The sequence below is a fragment of the Narcine bancroftii genome, chromosome 5 (assembly GCF_036971445.1).
Source record: "Narcine bancroftii isolate sNarBan1 chromosome 5, sNarBan1.hap1, whole genome shotgun sequence".
In the NCBI taxonomy this organism is placed as follows: Eukaryota; Metazoa; Chordata; class Chondrichthyes; order Torpediniformes; family Narcinidae; genus Narcine; species Narcine bancroftii.
In genome coordinates, this window is record NC_091473.1 from 38129853 (window position 1) to 38146115 (window position 16263).

A 16263-nucleotide genomic window follows, 5' to 3' on the forward strand; every position below is an offset into this window, starting at 1 on the left:
TAGTGATCAGCCATGATCTGTAAAATGGCGGTGCTGGCTCGACGGGCCGAAGGGCCTACTCCAGCTCCTATTGTCTATTGTCTAATACATTTTGAAATAGGTCCTGTCTAAAAGGCTTACCCACCTTCCCAGGTCCAGGACGGTCAAAGGCTGTGATGCATTGATGACGTTGAATGTGTGTGACTTACCAGCGGGAGATTCAAACAGCAGCAACAAGGTAGTGGTGAGGTCACTGCCCGGAGCGTGCGTTATGCATCACACAGGGCACTAATGCTGTAATGCTGTAGGTCCCACCTTTTGCTTCGGGTTGCTATGTAAAAGGTTGCACTGACCCAGCTTTTCTTGGTTCAGTGTGAACAATCCAACCTGGCTTTAAACACAGGTTGTTCACACACCAGTTAAGTGGGATCTCTGTGTAAAGGGGGTATTTGTTCTGAACATCAGTACAAAAGGAAGAAACATTAGATGGTGGACATTACTGATTCCCTGTCTGGAACTAACTTTTGCTTTTGTACTGATAATGCAAACTTTGTTAGAGCAAAAGAAGTCATTTTGTAAGCATTAATACCCCTCCATAAATCTTCATCCGCAAAGCCAAGCCAAAGAAAAAAGTAAAATAAAATATGATTCTGTTTATATGCATGAACATGAAGAGCTGGCATGCAACAGTGGTTTTGAAAAAAATGTGTTTACCAACTATTCATGAATCAATAATATTATTGAGAATTTATTGAATTTAAACCACAGAAAATAGCTTGCAAGTTTCAAGAAAGATCAACAATGAAATGGCAGCCAAAATATGTTGATCACATGATCTAGGAGCTTGATTTGGAAACCAGTAACATTAAATATTAAAACTAGAAAGGCAATGATGGGCATTAAATGGAAATTGGTTCTTGATTAATGAAATGCCATTTCATTTTTAAGGATTGACCTATTGTATATGTAAAACCATTCAAATTCTTCTGATCAGAGGTTTCTTATTAATTGCTATATTATTTTGACTGGTTTTTAAGAATACTGAAAATACTGTAGTTGAGAATATTACAAACTTGGCAATGAGAAACTAGATTTGAAGATATTCTTGCTTTTATTAATATAGTTAGCAAATAACATTAAAATGTACTTAAGAAAACACAAAGTCAAAGATTATTTTCTCTTCAGTCATGTGGATGTTTCTTCTCAGTGTGATGCCACGATGCAAACTGAAGGAAAATCAGTCACAGTTATAAAACATACTTTCCACTGATCAATTGATGGTAGTAGATAAAAAAAAGTATCAGATGTAGTTAACATGAAAACTCAAATGACAACATTTTTATGACAATAGACAATAGGAGCTGGAATAGGCCCTTTGGCCCGTCGAGCCAGCACCGCCATTTTACAGATCATGGCTGATCACTACCATCAGTACCCCTTTTGTTGTAATATTTTGCATTATATTCATTATGGGGCTTCTATTTTAAATTCTAAGTTTTAAAAAAAGTGACATCATGCAATCACTTGTTGATCAGCCCAAAATAAAAGGTAGCACATAGCACAATTATTTAAATGGGTATGTAATACATTAGGTAAATGTACAGTGATGCACAACATTTCTAGAATCATGATTCTGAGAATCATGGCAAGGAATTAAAATATTTACATCTGAAATTTTGTCCCAATTGAAGTTAGACAACTTGTTGCTTGTAACAATTTTCATCTTGCTATCTTGTTTCCAATGCTTAGATGCAGATCAAAGGTTATGTCTCTAACCAAATATATTTGCATAGCATTTTTCCACTGGTGAGACTGGCAGTTTTGTGGAAAAGATCCAAAATTGTCCAGTTTAATTTATAGGAGACTAATGCAAATGTTTTTTTTTCCCAGTATCGTTAATTTAATTAAATGATAGCCCTAGTTCTAGGTCTAATATATTCCTTGAATACCTTGACAAGGGCTACATACTTTTGCTTCTTATGGTCGATGTGTAATTTGCTTAGTTTCTCAGCACTTTTGTGTATTGCAGTGTCTGCAATACAGCATGGAAACAGGCCATCTTGGCCCCTCTAGTCCACACCGAACCAAGTACTCTCCTCTAGTCTCACTTACCTGCCCATGACCCTCCATTCCCCTCCTATCCATATACCTATCCAATTTTTCCTTAAATGAGAAAATGGACCCTACCGCCACTACTTCTCCCAGAAGTTCATTCCATACACCCACCACTCTAAGTGAAGAAGTATCCCCTCATGTTACTTATAAACTTTTGCCCCTTAACTCTTAACACATGACCTCTTGTTTCAATCTCTCCTACCTTCAAGGGAAAAAGCCTATCCACATCAACTCTATCTATCCCCCTCATAATCTTAAATACCTCTATCAAATCCTCTCTCAACCTTCTATGCTCCAAAGAATAAAGACCTAATCTGCTCGATATTTCTTTGTAATCTAGATTCTGAAACCCAGGCAACATTTTTGTAAATCTTCTCTGCACCCTCTCAATCTTGTTAATATCCAGAACTGCACACAGTACTCTAAATTTGGCTTCACCAATGCTTTGAACAGTCTCAACATCACTTTCCAACTCCTATATTCTATGCTTTGATTTATAAAGGGCAGCGTTCTAAAAGCCTTCTTCACCACCCTATCTACATGAGATTCTACCTTCAGAAAATGATGAACTGTTATTCCTAGATCTTTCTGCTCCATTGCATTCTTCAATACCCTTCCATTTACAATGCATGTCATTTTGATTATTCCTTCCAAAATGAAGCACTTTACACTTCTCAGCATTAAACTCCATCTGTCATCTTTCAGCCCACTCTTCTAAGCAGTCCAAATCTTTTTGCAATCTTTGAAAACCATTATCCACAATTCCACCTATTTTTAGTATCATCCGCATATTTACTAATCAAATTTACTACCCCATCATTCAGATCATGAATGTAAATGACAAACAGCAAGGGACCCAATACAGAACCCTGAAGCACATCGCTTGTCACTGGCCTCTAGCCTGACAAACAGTTATCCACTACGACTCTCTGGCATCTCCCAATCCATTTGACTATGTCAAAGTTAATACCTAACGCTTGAACCTTCCTAACTAACCTTCCATGTGTAACCTTATCAAAGGCCTTACTGAAGTCCATATAGACAACATCCACTGCTTTTCCTTCATGAACATTCCTAGTCACCTCTTCAAAAGATTCAACAAGATTGGTCAAATATGACCTTCCACACACAAACCCATGTTGAGTATTTCTGATCAGACCTGGTCTCTCCAGATGCTTATATATTAACTCGAAGAAAGCTTTCCATTAATTTATCCACCACAGACGTCAAACTTCCAGGCCTATAAATGCTAGGCTTGCTCCTCAAACCGTTTTTAAACAAAGGAACCACGTGCAACACGCCAATCCTCTGGCACTATACTCCTCCATAAAGACATTTGAAAAATCACCATCAGAGCCACTGCTATTTCCTCACTAACTTCTGTCAAGGTCCTGGGGAAAATCCCATCAGGACCTGGAGACGTATCCACCTTTATATGCTTCAAAAGCTCCAGTACTTCCTCTTAATCACTATAGTCTCCATAATTACCCTCTTTGCTTCCTTTACCCTGCACAATTCAATATCCTTCTCCTTAGTGAATACCGAAGAAAAGAACGTTCAAGGTCTCCCTCATCTCATTTGGCTTCACACACAGTTATGCACTCAGATTCTCCAATGGACTAATTTTATCTCTCATTCTCCTTTGGCTATTAACATTTATAGAAACCCTTTGGATTTATTTTCACCCTGTTTGCAATAGCCACCTCGTTCCTTCTTTTGGCTTTTCTAATTCTTTCTTAAGATTCTTTTTACATTCAATGTATTCTCTGAACATCTTTATTCCTTTTTTCTTATATTTATTGTAGGTCTCCCTCTTTTTTTCGAACCAAGTTTCCAATATCCCTTGAAAACCATGGCTCTCTCAAACTTTTGACCCTATCTAACGGGAACATAAAGATTTTGTACCCTCAAAGTCTCACCTTTAAAAGACCTCAATTTCTCTACTACATCCTTCACATAAAACAAATTGTTCCAATCCACTCATTGTAAATCCTTTTTCCACAAAACTAGCTTTTCCCCACTTGAGAACCTCAATCCTACTCCCTGACCTATGCCCTTCCATAATTACATTGAAGCTAATGGCACTATGATCACTGGAGCCGAAGTGCTCCCCAATGCATACCTCTGTCACCTGACCTATCTCATTCCCCAACTGTAGATCCAACATTGCCCCTTCACTAGTTGGTACCTCTACGTATTGCTCTTGGACACGAGCAGCAACATCCTGGACCCTGGCACCAGTGAGGCAAATAGCCATCGGGTTCTCCTTACTGTGGCCACAGAATCCCCTATCTGTTCTCCTGACTATTGAGTCCCCTATAACTAGCGCCTTTCCCTACCCTTCTGATCCACAGGGCCAGACCCTGTTGCAGAGGTACAGCCACTGTTGCTTTCCCCAGCTAGGCTGTCCCCCCGCAACAGTACTCAAAGAGGAATACCTATTATTGAGGGTTACAGCCACAGGAGCCCTCACTAGCACCTTACTCTTCCCCTTCCCTCTCCTTACTGTGATCCACTTATCCTCCTCCCATGGCTCTGGTGTGACCATATGGCTGTAACTCTTATCTATGACTTCCTCATTTTCCCTGACCAGGGCAAGGTCATCAAGGTGCAGCTCCTGTTCCCTATCGTCGTCCCTGAGAAGCTGCAGGTCAGTGCACCTGGCGCAGACATGGACGTCTGGGAGGCTAGAAGACTCTAGGACCTCCCACATCTCACACTCATTCTTTCTCTATCCCCTTCCTCAAGTGCAAAAAAAACCCAAATAAACAACTAACCAGCCTTACCTTAATGCGAACAAGCTCGATCTCAGCCTCTGCTCGTCAAAGCCCCCAAGTCCCACTCCTCTGGGCCACTCCTTTACCATATCTTTTTATTGGCCCTCTACCAATAAACCCCGTCACTTTCTCGTCACCTCTCCTCCACTCGACTCCTCCCCCGAACTACTAGGTCTGAGCCCCGGTAAGTACTCTACTTTTGAAGACCTTGCCGTCACTCTCTCCTCGCCCCTCTTCAACTCAACAACTCTGATGCCTCGCCCGAACTACCAGGCCTCGACTTTTAAAGTCCTTACCTTGCCGTCACACTCTCCTTGCCCCTCTCCCACTCGACTCCTCCAATGCCTTGCCCAAACTCCTTGAATAGCAGATGTATAATTACTTGTACAATAATGGATTATTTTATTTATTTATGGGATCTGTGTATCATTCGCAAAGCCAGGATTTTCTGTGCTTCTTTTATTGCTCTAAAGAAATGAACCACTTCTTTTGGTCAAGGTGGTCTCTCAGTATTGTTGGATAAAGTATTTCAGGCTTGTGCATAGTAATTGTATATCCATAGGACTGATTTACTGCATCTGGTGCTTCCTTTGTGGCCTTCTCTACGTTGGAGAGACCGGTCACAAATTTGGAGATCGCTTCACTGACCATCTTCACTCCCTTTGCTAAAGAAACAGACCTCCCAATAGCCAACAATTTCATATCTTGAGTCACACTCCCATACACGTCTATCATTGGCCTGACAGACACCCAGACTACCTGCAGATTGGAGGATCAACACCTCATTTTCCTTCTGGGCACGCTCCAACCAGATGGCATTAACATAGACTTCTCTGGTTTCTGCTAAACTGCATGCCCTTTTTCACCCTTTCTCTTTCCAGTTCTCCTCTTGCCCTTCCCCCTCCACTCACCCAGCCATCCATCCTCCCCCTTGTTGCTGTCTCCTCCCTCCCTACCTATCACCTTCTGCCTCCCCACCCCCCAACCGCCATCATTTTGTTTGGACACCTGCTGACACTTTCATAACTTGAAGGCTCAAGCCCGAAACATCAGTTATGAGTTTTTACCCTTTACTACATAAAGAACACTGACCTGCTGAGTTTCTCCAATATTTTGATTTTACTTCAACCACGATGTCTATATATTTTTGTGATTTACTTGCATTTTTAAAGCAAGCTGGTGGTTTTATTCTATTAATAGAATTTAAAAAAAAATCCTGATTAATTATTTGAATTTAACTTCTCCATTTAGTGTGACAGAAATGTTATGAATTTGAATCATTTGCCCAGGACTAAGGATTTAAGATAACCACTGCCTCCATCCACATTGATCGTTTGGAACAATAAACAGATAATCAATTCTAAAAATAGGTAACAAGAGTTAGGGTGATTTAGCAGCAACAGACAAAAAGTAAACACTTCTTCCATTTGTACTTTCGGGCACTTTTCCTAGAAACCCTCTGAAACTGTTTTGATGATTGTAGAATTTCATCTCCCAAGTATTCACACTGCCGGAGCTCTGCATGCCTTTGAGCCAGTAACTTCATTGACTTGTCTGAGGCTGTTTCTATTAAATCATTCACCTAATTGAAAAAATTTTAAACATCTGATTTAACAAAAGAAATTATTATGTTCTGCCCACTCTAAACTGGAGATATGCAAATACATAAAATGACCAGAGCACTCGAATCCTATTTGCGCAAAATAAAATAATGCATAATAATGTTCTGTGGTTCTATATGGAAAAGTTGAATGCTTACCTGTGCTTGAAGCTTTCCTACTGTTACAAAAGAATGTCTGTTCTGAGCTACATCTCTCTTCTTTTTCTTCTTGAATATCTTTAAGTACTGTCTTTTGTTTGTGTTGTCTGCCTAAAATGAAATAAGCATTAATTTGTCATTAAGTGATGTAAAAATATTCTTAATAAATATGAGACTTGTTAATATGCAAAGTAAACCTTTTGCTGATCAGCAGAAAGGCTTGTAACAGACACTCGGCGAGACAAGCAACGTGACCTCACAATCAGATTGTTGCCAATAATACTTGCTGTTTCTGCCTCCACAACATCCACGTCAACTTGGATTCTTGCTGTAAAAAAAAAGTTGCCTCAGATTTATACATTTCTAATAAATTACTGATGAAGTAAGTTATTTTTAAGTAGTCAAATAAAATTAGGTTAATGGTTTCAAAACTTTGCTCAGGAAGATATCTGAATGTCATCCACATTGTAACTTCAACAATTTTAATGAGAACACCAAATGAAAATTTTTTTTGGAAGAAAACTTCGTGTGTGAGAAGTGTGATTTTTTTTTGAAGCTGGCACCTTTGGTGCAAATTAAAATTGACTCAATTTTGTTAGGTTTAAATTGTAACCAGCAATAAGTTTTAGATCTCATGCATTAAAATACAGAGCATTCAACATACAGAAATATATCAATTGCATAACAAAGAGCAAATCCCCAATTTTCTCTCCTATAAGGTTCAAGTGCATATTAATAACATCTTGTACTCCTTGGTTGTCGCAATATGTTCCTGTAACTTTTCAGATATTTCTGGCATTTAATCATATGAGTCGCTAGAGGCTTAATTGAAAAATGCGATTAATGTGGTTGTTTTAAAGCTCTGTCATAAATAGGACCAAGAGAAAGAAATACAAGGGAATGTTTAGAGTTCTGGGTGTGGACAGCAGAAAGTTAAGGATTTGAAATAAGAGAAATAGTTATATCTTCACTGGTTTGTTGGAAAGTTTGTAAAGGGCACCCATCAGAATATATAATGTGATCACGAGATCTCTGATAACTTTGCCATTTGAATTTTCAAGATGGCATCCTGTAGCTTTTTGTTAGTTAATGTTGGGTATGATGCTTGAGAACGTGAAAGATATGAAGTATTGGGCAAATGATGTTGCAAAGCCCATTTAACTATGATCTAATTGAATGGCAGGAAAGACGAGAGGAGCTAGTCTTCTTTTCCCTTCTCCCCACAGAAAGTTGGCAAATTAAACAATTTAAAGGGAAATCTAGGACATTTCCGTATCTGGGCATGGACTTGGAGGTGACAATTGTGTTCTAGATTCTTGAAATTCTCATTATTTGTCAAATCTTTTTATTTTGCATTTCCCAAATTTTTTTAAAAAGTTGATGTAAAATTAGTTTAGTGACATAGCAAAATAAGAGCTTATAACAAATTTAATTCAGGAAGGGATTACTCTAGAACTCATGCAGGATGCTGAATTGATCTGCCACTCATCTACTTTGCATAAAGGATCAGCCCACACTCCCATTAAATTGTTGTAGCTACAAGATACTGAATTTGCTATGTTATCCTTCTGAAGGTAGAAATTACCCCAATCTGATTTTTAATTACAGCTGCAAAGACTTTTGAAGATATACTTGAATACACAATTTCAGAACAGGAAATTTCCAATCTTTTCATTATCTCATTCAAAGCATTTCAATAGTAATATGACACCAAAATGTCTTTCATTACTAAATGATGAATCAGCTTCAAAGAACTCACATATTTTTTAATTACTTTTTTTACACACCTTTTGAGTGTCAGGTGTAATCTTTATAATGAGAATTGAGGAAAAGAAATCAAAACAGTGAAATAATGTAGCTGAATTGGTTCCATTAAAACCAACTAAACAGGCAATAAGATGGACTCTGTTTCAAAGGTGCCTTTTATTGTAATGTAATAATGTTAGAATGTAATATGCATGATATTCTTGAACTTTTGCCTGCCATAAGGCAAAGAGTCACCATTAGCATTGCCTGACACTCCTATCAATACGAGAAAGAAGCAAAGGAGATTCCCTTCATAGACAGAGTGCCCAATGAATTCACCTCCAGCACTCCCGCGGCCTCTACAGCTGCACAGACTCCAAACCATCAGCAACTCGAGCTCCACATTCAAATCCATGATGTGATGAGGAGGCTTTCAGTGGCCGAGGCCCTTCTTGCCCTCAGCACCCTCTTGAATCCAGTTTTGATACCTAGTTCTCATGAACCAACCTCCAGCACCCTGCAGCCTGTGTAGGTCCTTCAACCATAAAGTTACCAGTAACCTGCAGCCAGCCTGTGAGATTCCTTCAACTGTAAGCCTTGTAGTGCATCTAGGGAAAAGAGCATCTGAAATTGTGCCCCTCCAATAAAACTTCAACTTTTCACCCCGCAACCATCCCTCTGCACCGCTACATCATCCACTTGGTCTTCGCTACCTGTTCATGCAGCCGTAGAACCCTAAAATAGTCATATCCAATGTGTTGGATATATGGAGATATTAGAAAATAGCCTACATCTTAAAATAAAATTGACAGTCATTTCAATTAGAAAACCCTCTGCCTACTTCAAAAGCCAGCATTTGTTGAATGAAAGCAGCGAGCAACATTCCCCGGGCCAGAATGGAGTGGCTAAAGTTAAAGATGCTGAGTGGCTGTCACCATCCCCGTGGGCGCCCTGTCTTACCTTCGGTAGGTGGTGACTCTCGGTGCCAAGAACCTGGCAGGAGTGTGATAGTGCAGACCTATCACCAATGTATATAGTTACAGTATCTAGAGTGTAATAACTGTGCTTACAGCAATTGGCTGAGAGCTTAGCCACGCCTACTGTCTGGGCTTAAAGGGTTGTGTCCCTAGCCAGGTCGGATCATTCCGGACGGGTCGGCTACCTGTGAAGAGCTCCTGTCTTTTGCTAATAAAAGCCTTGGTTTGGATCAACAAGTCTTTGGTTCTTTTGACTAGCTCTACAAGGAGAGAAACAGGAAGATGCCAAAGCCCACGCTCAAACTCATCCTTCAGCACACACCCTCCTCAGCCCTGGCTCCAATAGGGGAGGGTTTGGAGTCAGGCATCTGGAGCTCCGGTCACCAGAGGTCCTGACACCTGATTCCAAACCCTCACCTCTGCCTACAGGCGAACACCTGAGCTCCCAACACCAATTCCAAACCCTCTCCTCAGCAGAAGGCCTACCACACCATGTAACTCCAATGCCAATTCTGAACCCTCCTCTTGGCAGTCAGCCTACAGGTTCATACCTGAGCTCCCGATGCAGAACCCTCCCCTCAGCCTATAGGCGCACACCTGAGCTCCCATTGCAGACTCCAAACCCTCCCCTCGGCAGTCAGACTACCACACATCAAAGCTCCCAATGCCAACTCTGAACCATCCACTCAGCAGTTGGCCTACAGGTGCACACCTGAGCTCCTGACACCGACTTCAAATGCTTCCCTCAGACTCTGGAGTGCATGCGCAGTAGGGTGAGAGGAGGGTTCACTTGTTCCTCAGTGGTTACAGTAAAATAACTAATGCCAATTATTCTCTTGCTGGTCTGATAAGTATTCTATTTGAGATAAATCAGGCAAGGGGTATGGGGTGGGGGGGGGGGAAGAAAAAAATAATCGGGCTTGGGGCAGGGTGGGGTGGTGAATAATTTCCAGACTCTGCTGCCCCCTTCAAGTGGTGTCAGGTCATGTGCCCTGGCTGCCATACCCTAGATACACCTATGCCACAACTTGCATAGGTCTTTCAGCCCTCACTGGTCTGTGGCTGAAGTCACCATTCTGTAGTGTTGTCTCTTATCCTTCTTCTTAACGGGAGATGTTCTCCCTATTTCTGGTGCCCTGTGCCAGTCTGCTGCTGCTTGCCCATAGTTTGCAACCCTTCACGGTATGCTTCCCAGCATAGGTGCCACTACCTAGGGCACAGACACTGTGGTTGCAGATTTTTTTAAAAACACCATCAGCTCCTTTAACAGGCCATTTAAAGCCTGTACAGAGTTGTCAGCATTAGGACCTGGCAGTAAGTCCCTGCAGAGCAATGCTGCGTTGCTGTTCCCCTGCGGGTCTGCAGCAGCATTGACATTACAGCAGCTCCTATTTGTACATATGCATGCAGTTTGAAGTTCCTTTGAAATTCCTCAGAATGCCTGGCCCTCCACTCTCTCCACAGCAATCTGAACCTCACCATCAAACCTGCAGACAAGGGTGGTGCAGTTCTGGTCTTCTGTACTGACTGCTATCTGCCCCAAGCCAGAGGACAATTCTCAGATGCCTCCTCCAACTTATCTTCTAACAGGATTCCACCAAATCTCATCAAACCACTGTATCACACACTATCACTGAACTCATCACTTATGGTCACCTTGCTGGTACAGCCTCCAACCTTATTGTTTCCCAACCCCACACCACCTGTTTCTACCTCCTACCCAAGACCCACAAGCCCAATTGTCCCAACAGACTCATTGTGTCACATGCTCCTGCCCCACCAAACTGGTCTCTGCTTACCTGAATATGCCTGGGATTGTCTCATCTCAGAAGCTAAGCAGGCACAGGACTGGTCAGTACTTGGAGGGGAGAACGCCTAGGAACACTAGGTGCTGTAAGTTTCTATGAGGGGTGTTGGACAATGTGGCGACTCTGTTTGCCTTACAATAGAAAAAAGTTAAAGAGTTTCATGTATGTTACATTCTAAATGTTGTATTACTTGACAATAATGGAACCTTTAACATTACCTTGACTCTGTTTTGTCCCTCCTGGTCCAGTGACTCCCCACCTACATCCAGAAACTTCATACTCCCTTCATCACTTCAACAACTTCCAGATCCCAGAACTTGATCACTTCATATTTATCATGGACATCCAATCCCTATAAACCTCCATCCCCCATACTGAAGGCCTCTAAGCCTTCCATTTCTTTCTGGACAATGGACCCAACCAGTCCCCCTTTACCACCACCCTCCTCCACCTGGCAGAGCTTGTCCTCATCCTCAATAATTTCTCCTTTGGCTCATCGCACTTTATCCAGGTTAAAGGGGTACCCATGGATACCCACATGAGCCCCAGCTATGCCTGCCTTTTTGTTGACTACATGGAGCAATCTATGCTACAGGCCTATACAGGAAAGGCCCCTCAACTCTTCCTCCACTATAATGAGGACCACTTTGGTGCTTCCTTATGTACCCTTTGACTTTGCTGGCTACATCCACTTTACTGCCAACTTCCACCCAGACCTCAAATTAATTTGGTCCATCTCTAGCACATCCCCTTTTTGTGATCTCTCTATCTCCATCTCAGGAGACAAACTCTCGACAGAGAACCCTCTTCTACAAACCCACCAACCCCCACAGCTACCTCGACTACACCTCTTCCCCACCCTGTCCCCTGTAAGAATTCCATTCCATTCTCTCAATTCCTCCATCTCCATCACATCTGCACCCAGGATGAGGACTCTAATGCCAGATCATCAGAGTTGTCCTCCTTCTTCAAACTACATGGCTTTCCCTCCATCACCATCAACTTGGCACCCACTTGCATATCCTCCATTACCCTCACATCTGCGCTAGCTCCCTCCGCCCATACATGCAACAAGGACAGGATTCCTCTCCTACCACCCCACCAGCCTCTGCATCCAACACATCCTCCTTAGGGTTAGGGTTAGGGTTAGGGTTAGGGTTAGGGTTAGGGTTAGGGTTAGGGTGTGATCCCACCACTAGACACATATTCTCCCCTTTCTGCCTTCCACAGAGAAGGTTACCTCTGCGAATCCCTCGTCTACTCCTCCCTACCTGCCAATCATCCCCTTGGGACCTACCTCTGTGACCGGAGGAGATGCTCCACTTGCTCCCACACCACTATTTGGGGTCCTAAACAGTCCTTCCAGGTGAAGCAACATTTCACTTGTGAATCTGTAGGGGTCATCTTTTGCATCCAGTGATTCCATTGTGGTCTCCTTGACATTGGAGAGACTGGACGCAGACTGGGAGATCACGTTGTTGAGCACCTTTGTGCTGTCTGCCGCAATAACATGGATCTCCCAGAGGTAGCCCATTTTAATTCTCCATCCCATCCTATTGCCAGATTGAGACCACCTATAAATTGGAGGAACAACACCTCATCTTCTTACTGGGCACCCTCCAACCGGATGGCACTAATATCGATTTCTGACTTTCATTGCCCCCCCCAACCCCTTCTTCTCCTGTCATCTCTCCTGTCCCTGTCTCCTTTCGCATAGACATGATAAATTCTCCTGTAGTCCCTCATCATATTCAATTAACCCCTTTTGTTGGTCTGGATTCCTCCCCTCAGAAAGAAACTTCCTGCTTCTTTCTTTTCTGATTTTTCCTTGAAGAAGGGCTCCGGCCTGAAATGTCAGCAATATATCTTTGTCTCTTTTAGATGCTGAAAAGACCGGCTGAGTTTAAACTGGCATTCATGTTTTAAGAGTCAACAGGGTAACATATTATCCTTTATATATTCAATCTTAGTTAAGTAAAAATCTCACATGTATCAGCTTAAAAGATACAGAATAATATGGTGGTAATTGTAAGATACAAAAAAGCTACCAAATCAGTAATTTGATTTAGATTGTTTTTACCAGCTTCTAATTTAAAAAAAAGAATGCACTAATCCAATAAGCATTGCTTTTGTGAGAGTTAAGGCAATATTTGGCTAAAAAGAGAGTTAAGAGAGTTTCATCTGCATCAGGCCCTTCCACAATATCTAGGGCCTGCTACTTCACTTCACCCATGACTGAGCTTTGATCCTGATCCTGCTTGGAGTCTGTATGGAGTTTGCATGCTTGTCCTGTGACCATACACATTTCCCCTGGCAGCTTTGGTTACCTCTTGCATCTCAAAGATGTTCTGGGCATGTTAACAAGCTACTCAAAATTATCTGGAAATGACAAAAGAATTGGGTGCTGATGGTTATGTGAAAGAGAAAGTAAAATACAGGGCTGCAGGAAATGAACTGTGGGGTGGGGTTTGATTATTTTGGAAGCTGGAATGGATGAAATGGATTGAATGGGTGCCTCCTGCATCATAATAAACACGTCCTCAATTATGATTTTGAATGTAAAAGGGGGAAAAGTTGCTTGACATCTGCACCCTTCAGCACACAAAACCTACTGAAAAGCAAGTCTGTAGGTTCAAATAACCAATAAACACATTGCAGCAAGAGAACCTTTTCCTTCAAAAGGTCTTCATCGTGGGTTTAGGTAATTACCTACATGTATTGAGATAGAGCAAAGCATATTTCGCAGCATCTAAGCCTGACATCTGGTGGACTTGGAACAGAACAGCCGATTGCAGTCAGCACTGTGAATGTGATATTTGCAGTTCAGTTCCCAAGAGGAAAATACGAATGACATATAAGAAAAAATAGATTCCTATTTTGTTATCCTGTAGATACAATTTAATATTAAGAACAAAAAGAAATGCCATCATTTGAGTTAAATTGGCTGCTCCAATGATATTTGTAAACCAAAGGTTTACGTGAAAACGAGATGACGCCAGTCCTGGTGGTAGAATTTCAGAATTTTGTACCTTTTAAATGTAAATAAAAGTGTAAACAGCAAGGTTATATCTAAATCTTAAAAAAAATTGCAGTGTGATCGCCCCACAGGGAAAAACAAATCATAACAAATTTATACATTTGTCAAATACTGCCAACAATGTTCTTCTGTATTACAGCTGGCAGACCAGAGTTTCTGAGCTAAGACTACTTTGGTATTTGATTGCTTAACACCATTTAAGTTTGAATTAGCTGAAAAATCCCAAGACATAGGACTTACAAAATGCAAGATTAGCTCAGAATTTCAACTTCTGGTGAAAGTCCAGCATTTGGGATTCTGCCACAGGCTTACAATAATATATTTATGTTATTTGACTATGTATCAGTTCCTCTTTTCAGTTGCAAGTTCTTTTGTACAAACCTGTTTTTTGTAGTTTAGCCTTGAATGTCGCAAATATCTTATTTTCATCAATATTTGCCAATTGTTTGGCCTGTGTTGTGGAAGGTTTATTATCTATGGGTCTGAATGAGTACGAATCATTATTCTGCAGGCAATTTGTTTTTTCTTTTCCCAGCAACTTCTGTAGTGAGTCAGCGACCTTGTTAATTCTCAGAAAGCGATCACATTTTATGGGAAATCGTGGAATGTTTCTAGTTCTTGTAGCATTACTTCCGTAGTCTATTTCAATTTCCTTGTCAAAACTCTTTAACTGTTTGTGTGGGTCATGATGCGCTATATATCTTCCTAGTGTTTTTCGTGCTTTATTGACAAGACCTTTTTTCTTTCCTTTGCTGTATTCTGAGCCTTCTTCTGGAACAATAATTGGAGGCTTGACAAGATTGGTGGGTGCATCTCTGTTCCACCTACACCAGACAGGAAAAAAAAATGAGGAATCATGTAATTCTCCCGACATTCCAAACATTTGTAGCTTTCATTATTTTCAAAGTTAATTAGACAGATTTTATTTTACACTTAACTAGCTTATTACTGAAAAGCTGGTTTCTCTTTCAACACATGGAAATATTTGCCTGGTAGTCCCTGGATACTTTAGGATTTCCTACTGTTTCTATATTCTCATAAAGAAAATCTGCAGAGGTGGCTATACTATTTTTGCCTTTTTACAATGGATAATGAGTGGATGTGATAATGAGAATAATGTTTTCACTCAACAGTTATAATTGCCATTTAAGATTGATATTAATGCTTATTAGTAATTATTAAAATTTCAAGAGGATCATTAATTGGAATGTTTCATCATTGAATAATTTATATCCAAGGGGAAAATTATTAGATAACTCAAGATCAACAGAGTTATATCTTTCATCAGTCAGCTAGAGCATAGAGTTACATAGCATGGAAAAAAGCCATTTTGCCCAACACCCACACTGACTAAAATGTCCCACCCACAGTATTCCCAACCACCTGTGTTTCGACCATACCTCTAAACCTATCCTATTCATGTAATGATCTAACCTTGTTCTTAAATGTTGCAATAATATCTGCCTCAACCACCCATTCCATACACTCACCACCCTGTGCAAAAATTAACATGTATGAAAAGTGTGGCAGCATGAAGAATTTAACAAGGAAGATGAGGAAATAAATAGGTTGAATAGCATTGTAATTGAATTGGGCATTTTGCTTTTGTATACATTTGATTGTAAAAGTACAGCTTTTTGGAAAACTAAACAAAAAGCCAATCCACCAATAAATTAGTCTAAAACAAAGATTAATTACATTCACATTAGTGATTTTGGATGCATAGTTATTAAACAATGATTCCCTAAGAAGGAAATGCAAGTTAAGTAATACATGTAATTGGGGACGAGCAAATTGGTTTAACTGATTTCATGAAAATAGTTGAATAAATGAATGAAAAATACTAAAAGGTAAAGTTTCATTGGAGGGAATTCTATTTAAAGCATGCTGTTCAGGCATTTTATTTTGCTTGTTTCTGAACTTTCATATGGATGGATGAAGATTTTGTTAATAAAACTAGGCTTCTTAAACAAATCTAATGTCCAATTTAGGAAGTGTCTTGTTCTCCTTTTAAGTAGGTACTTAGGCCCAGAGTTTAAATGAAAGAATAATCAGAGACAAAATT

General features: G+C 40.6%; 1 protein-coding gene across 4 annotated transcripts in view; it reads right to left on the reverse strand.

Moving 5' to 3' along the window:
• Nucleotides 1-1088: 1088 nt before the first annotated feature.
• The window catches only part of LOC138763280 (putative uncharacterized protein C3orf49), a 38075-nt gene continuing 22900 nt past the window's right edge, over nt 1089-16263 (reverse strand). For 2 of the 4 annotated variants that reach the window (XM_069937152.1, XM_069937150.1), the window contains exons 3-6: nt 14580-15022; nt 6828-6958; nt 6631-6741; nt 6072-6453 (exon numbers count right to left, since the gene is read on the reverse strand). In XM_069937152.1, the coding sequence (XP_069793253.1) occupies nt 6262-6453; nt 6631-6741; nt 6828-6958; nt 14580-15022 (877 nt within the window). In that variant the 3' untranslated portion in view covers nt 6072-6261. The other 2 variants (XR_011357467.1, XM_069937153.1) reach the window with 2 other exon arrangements.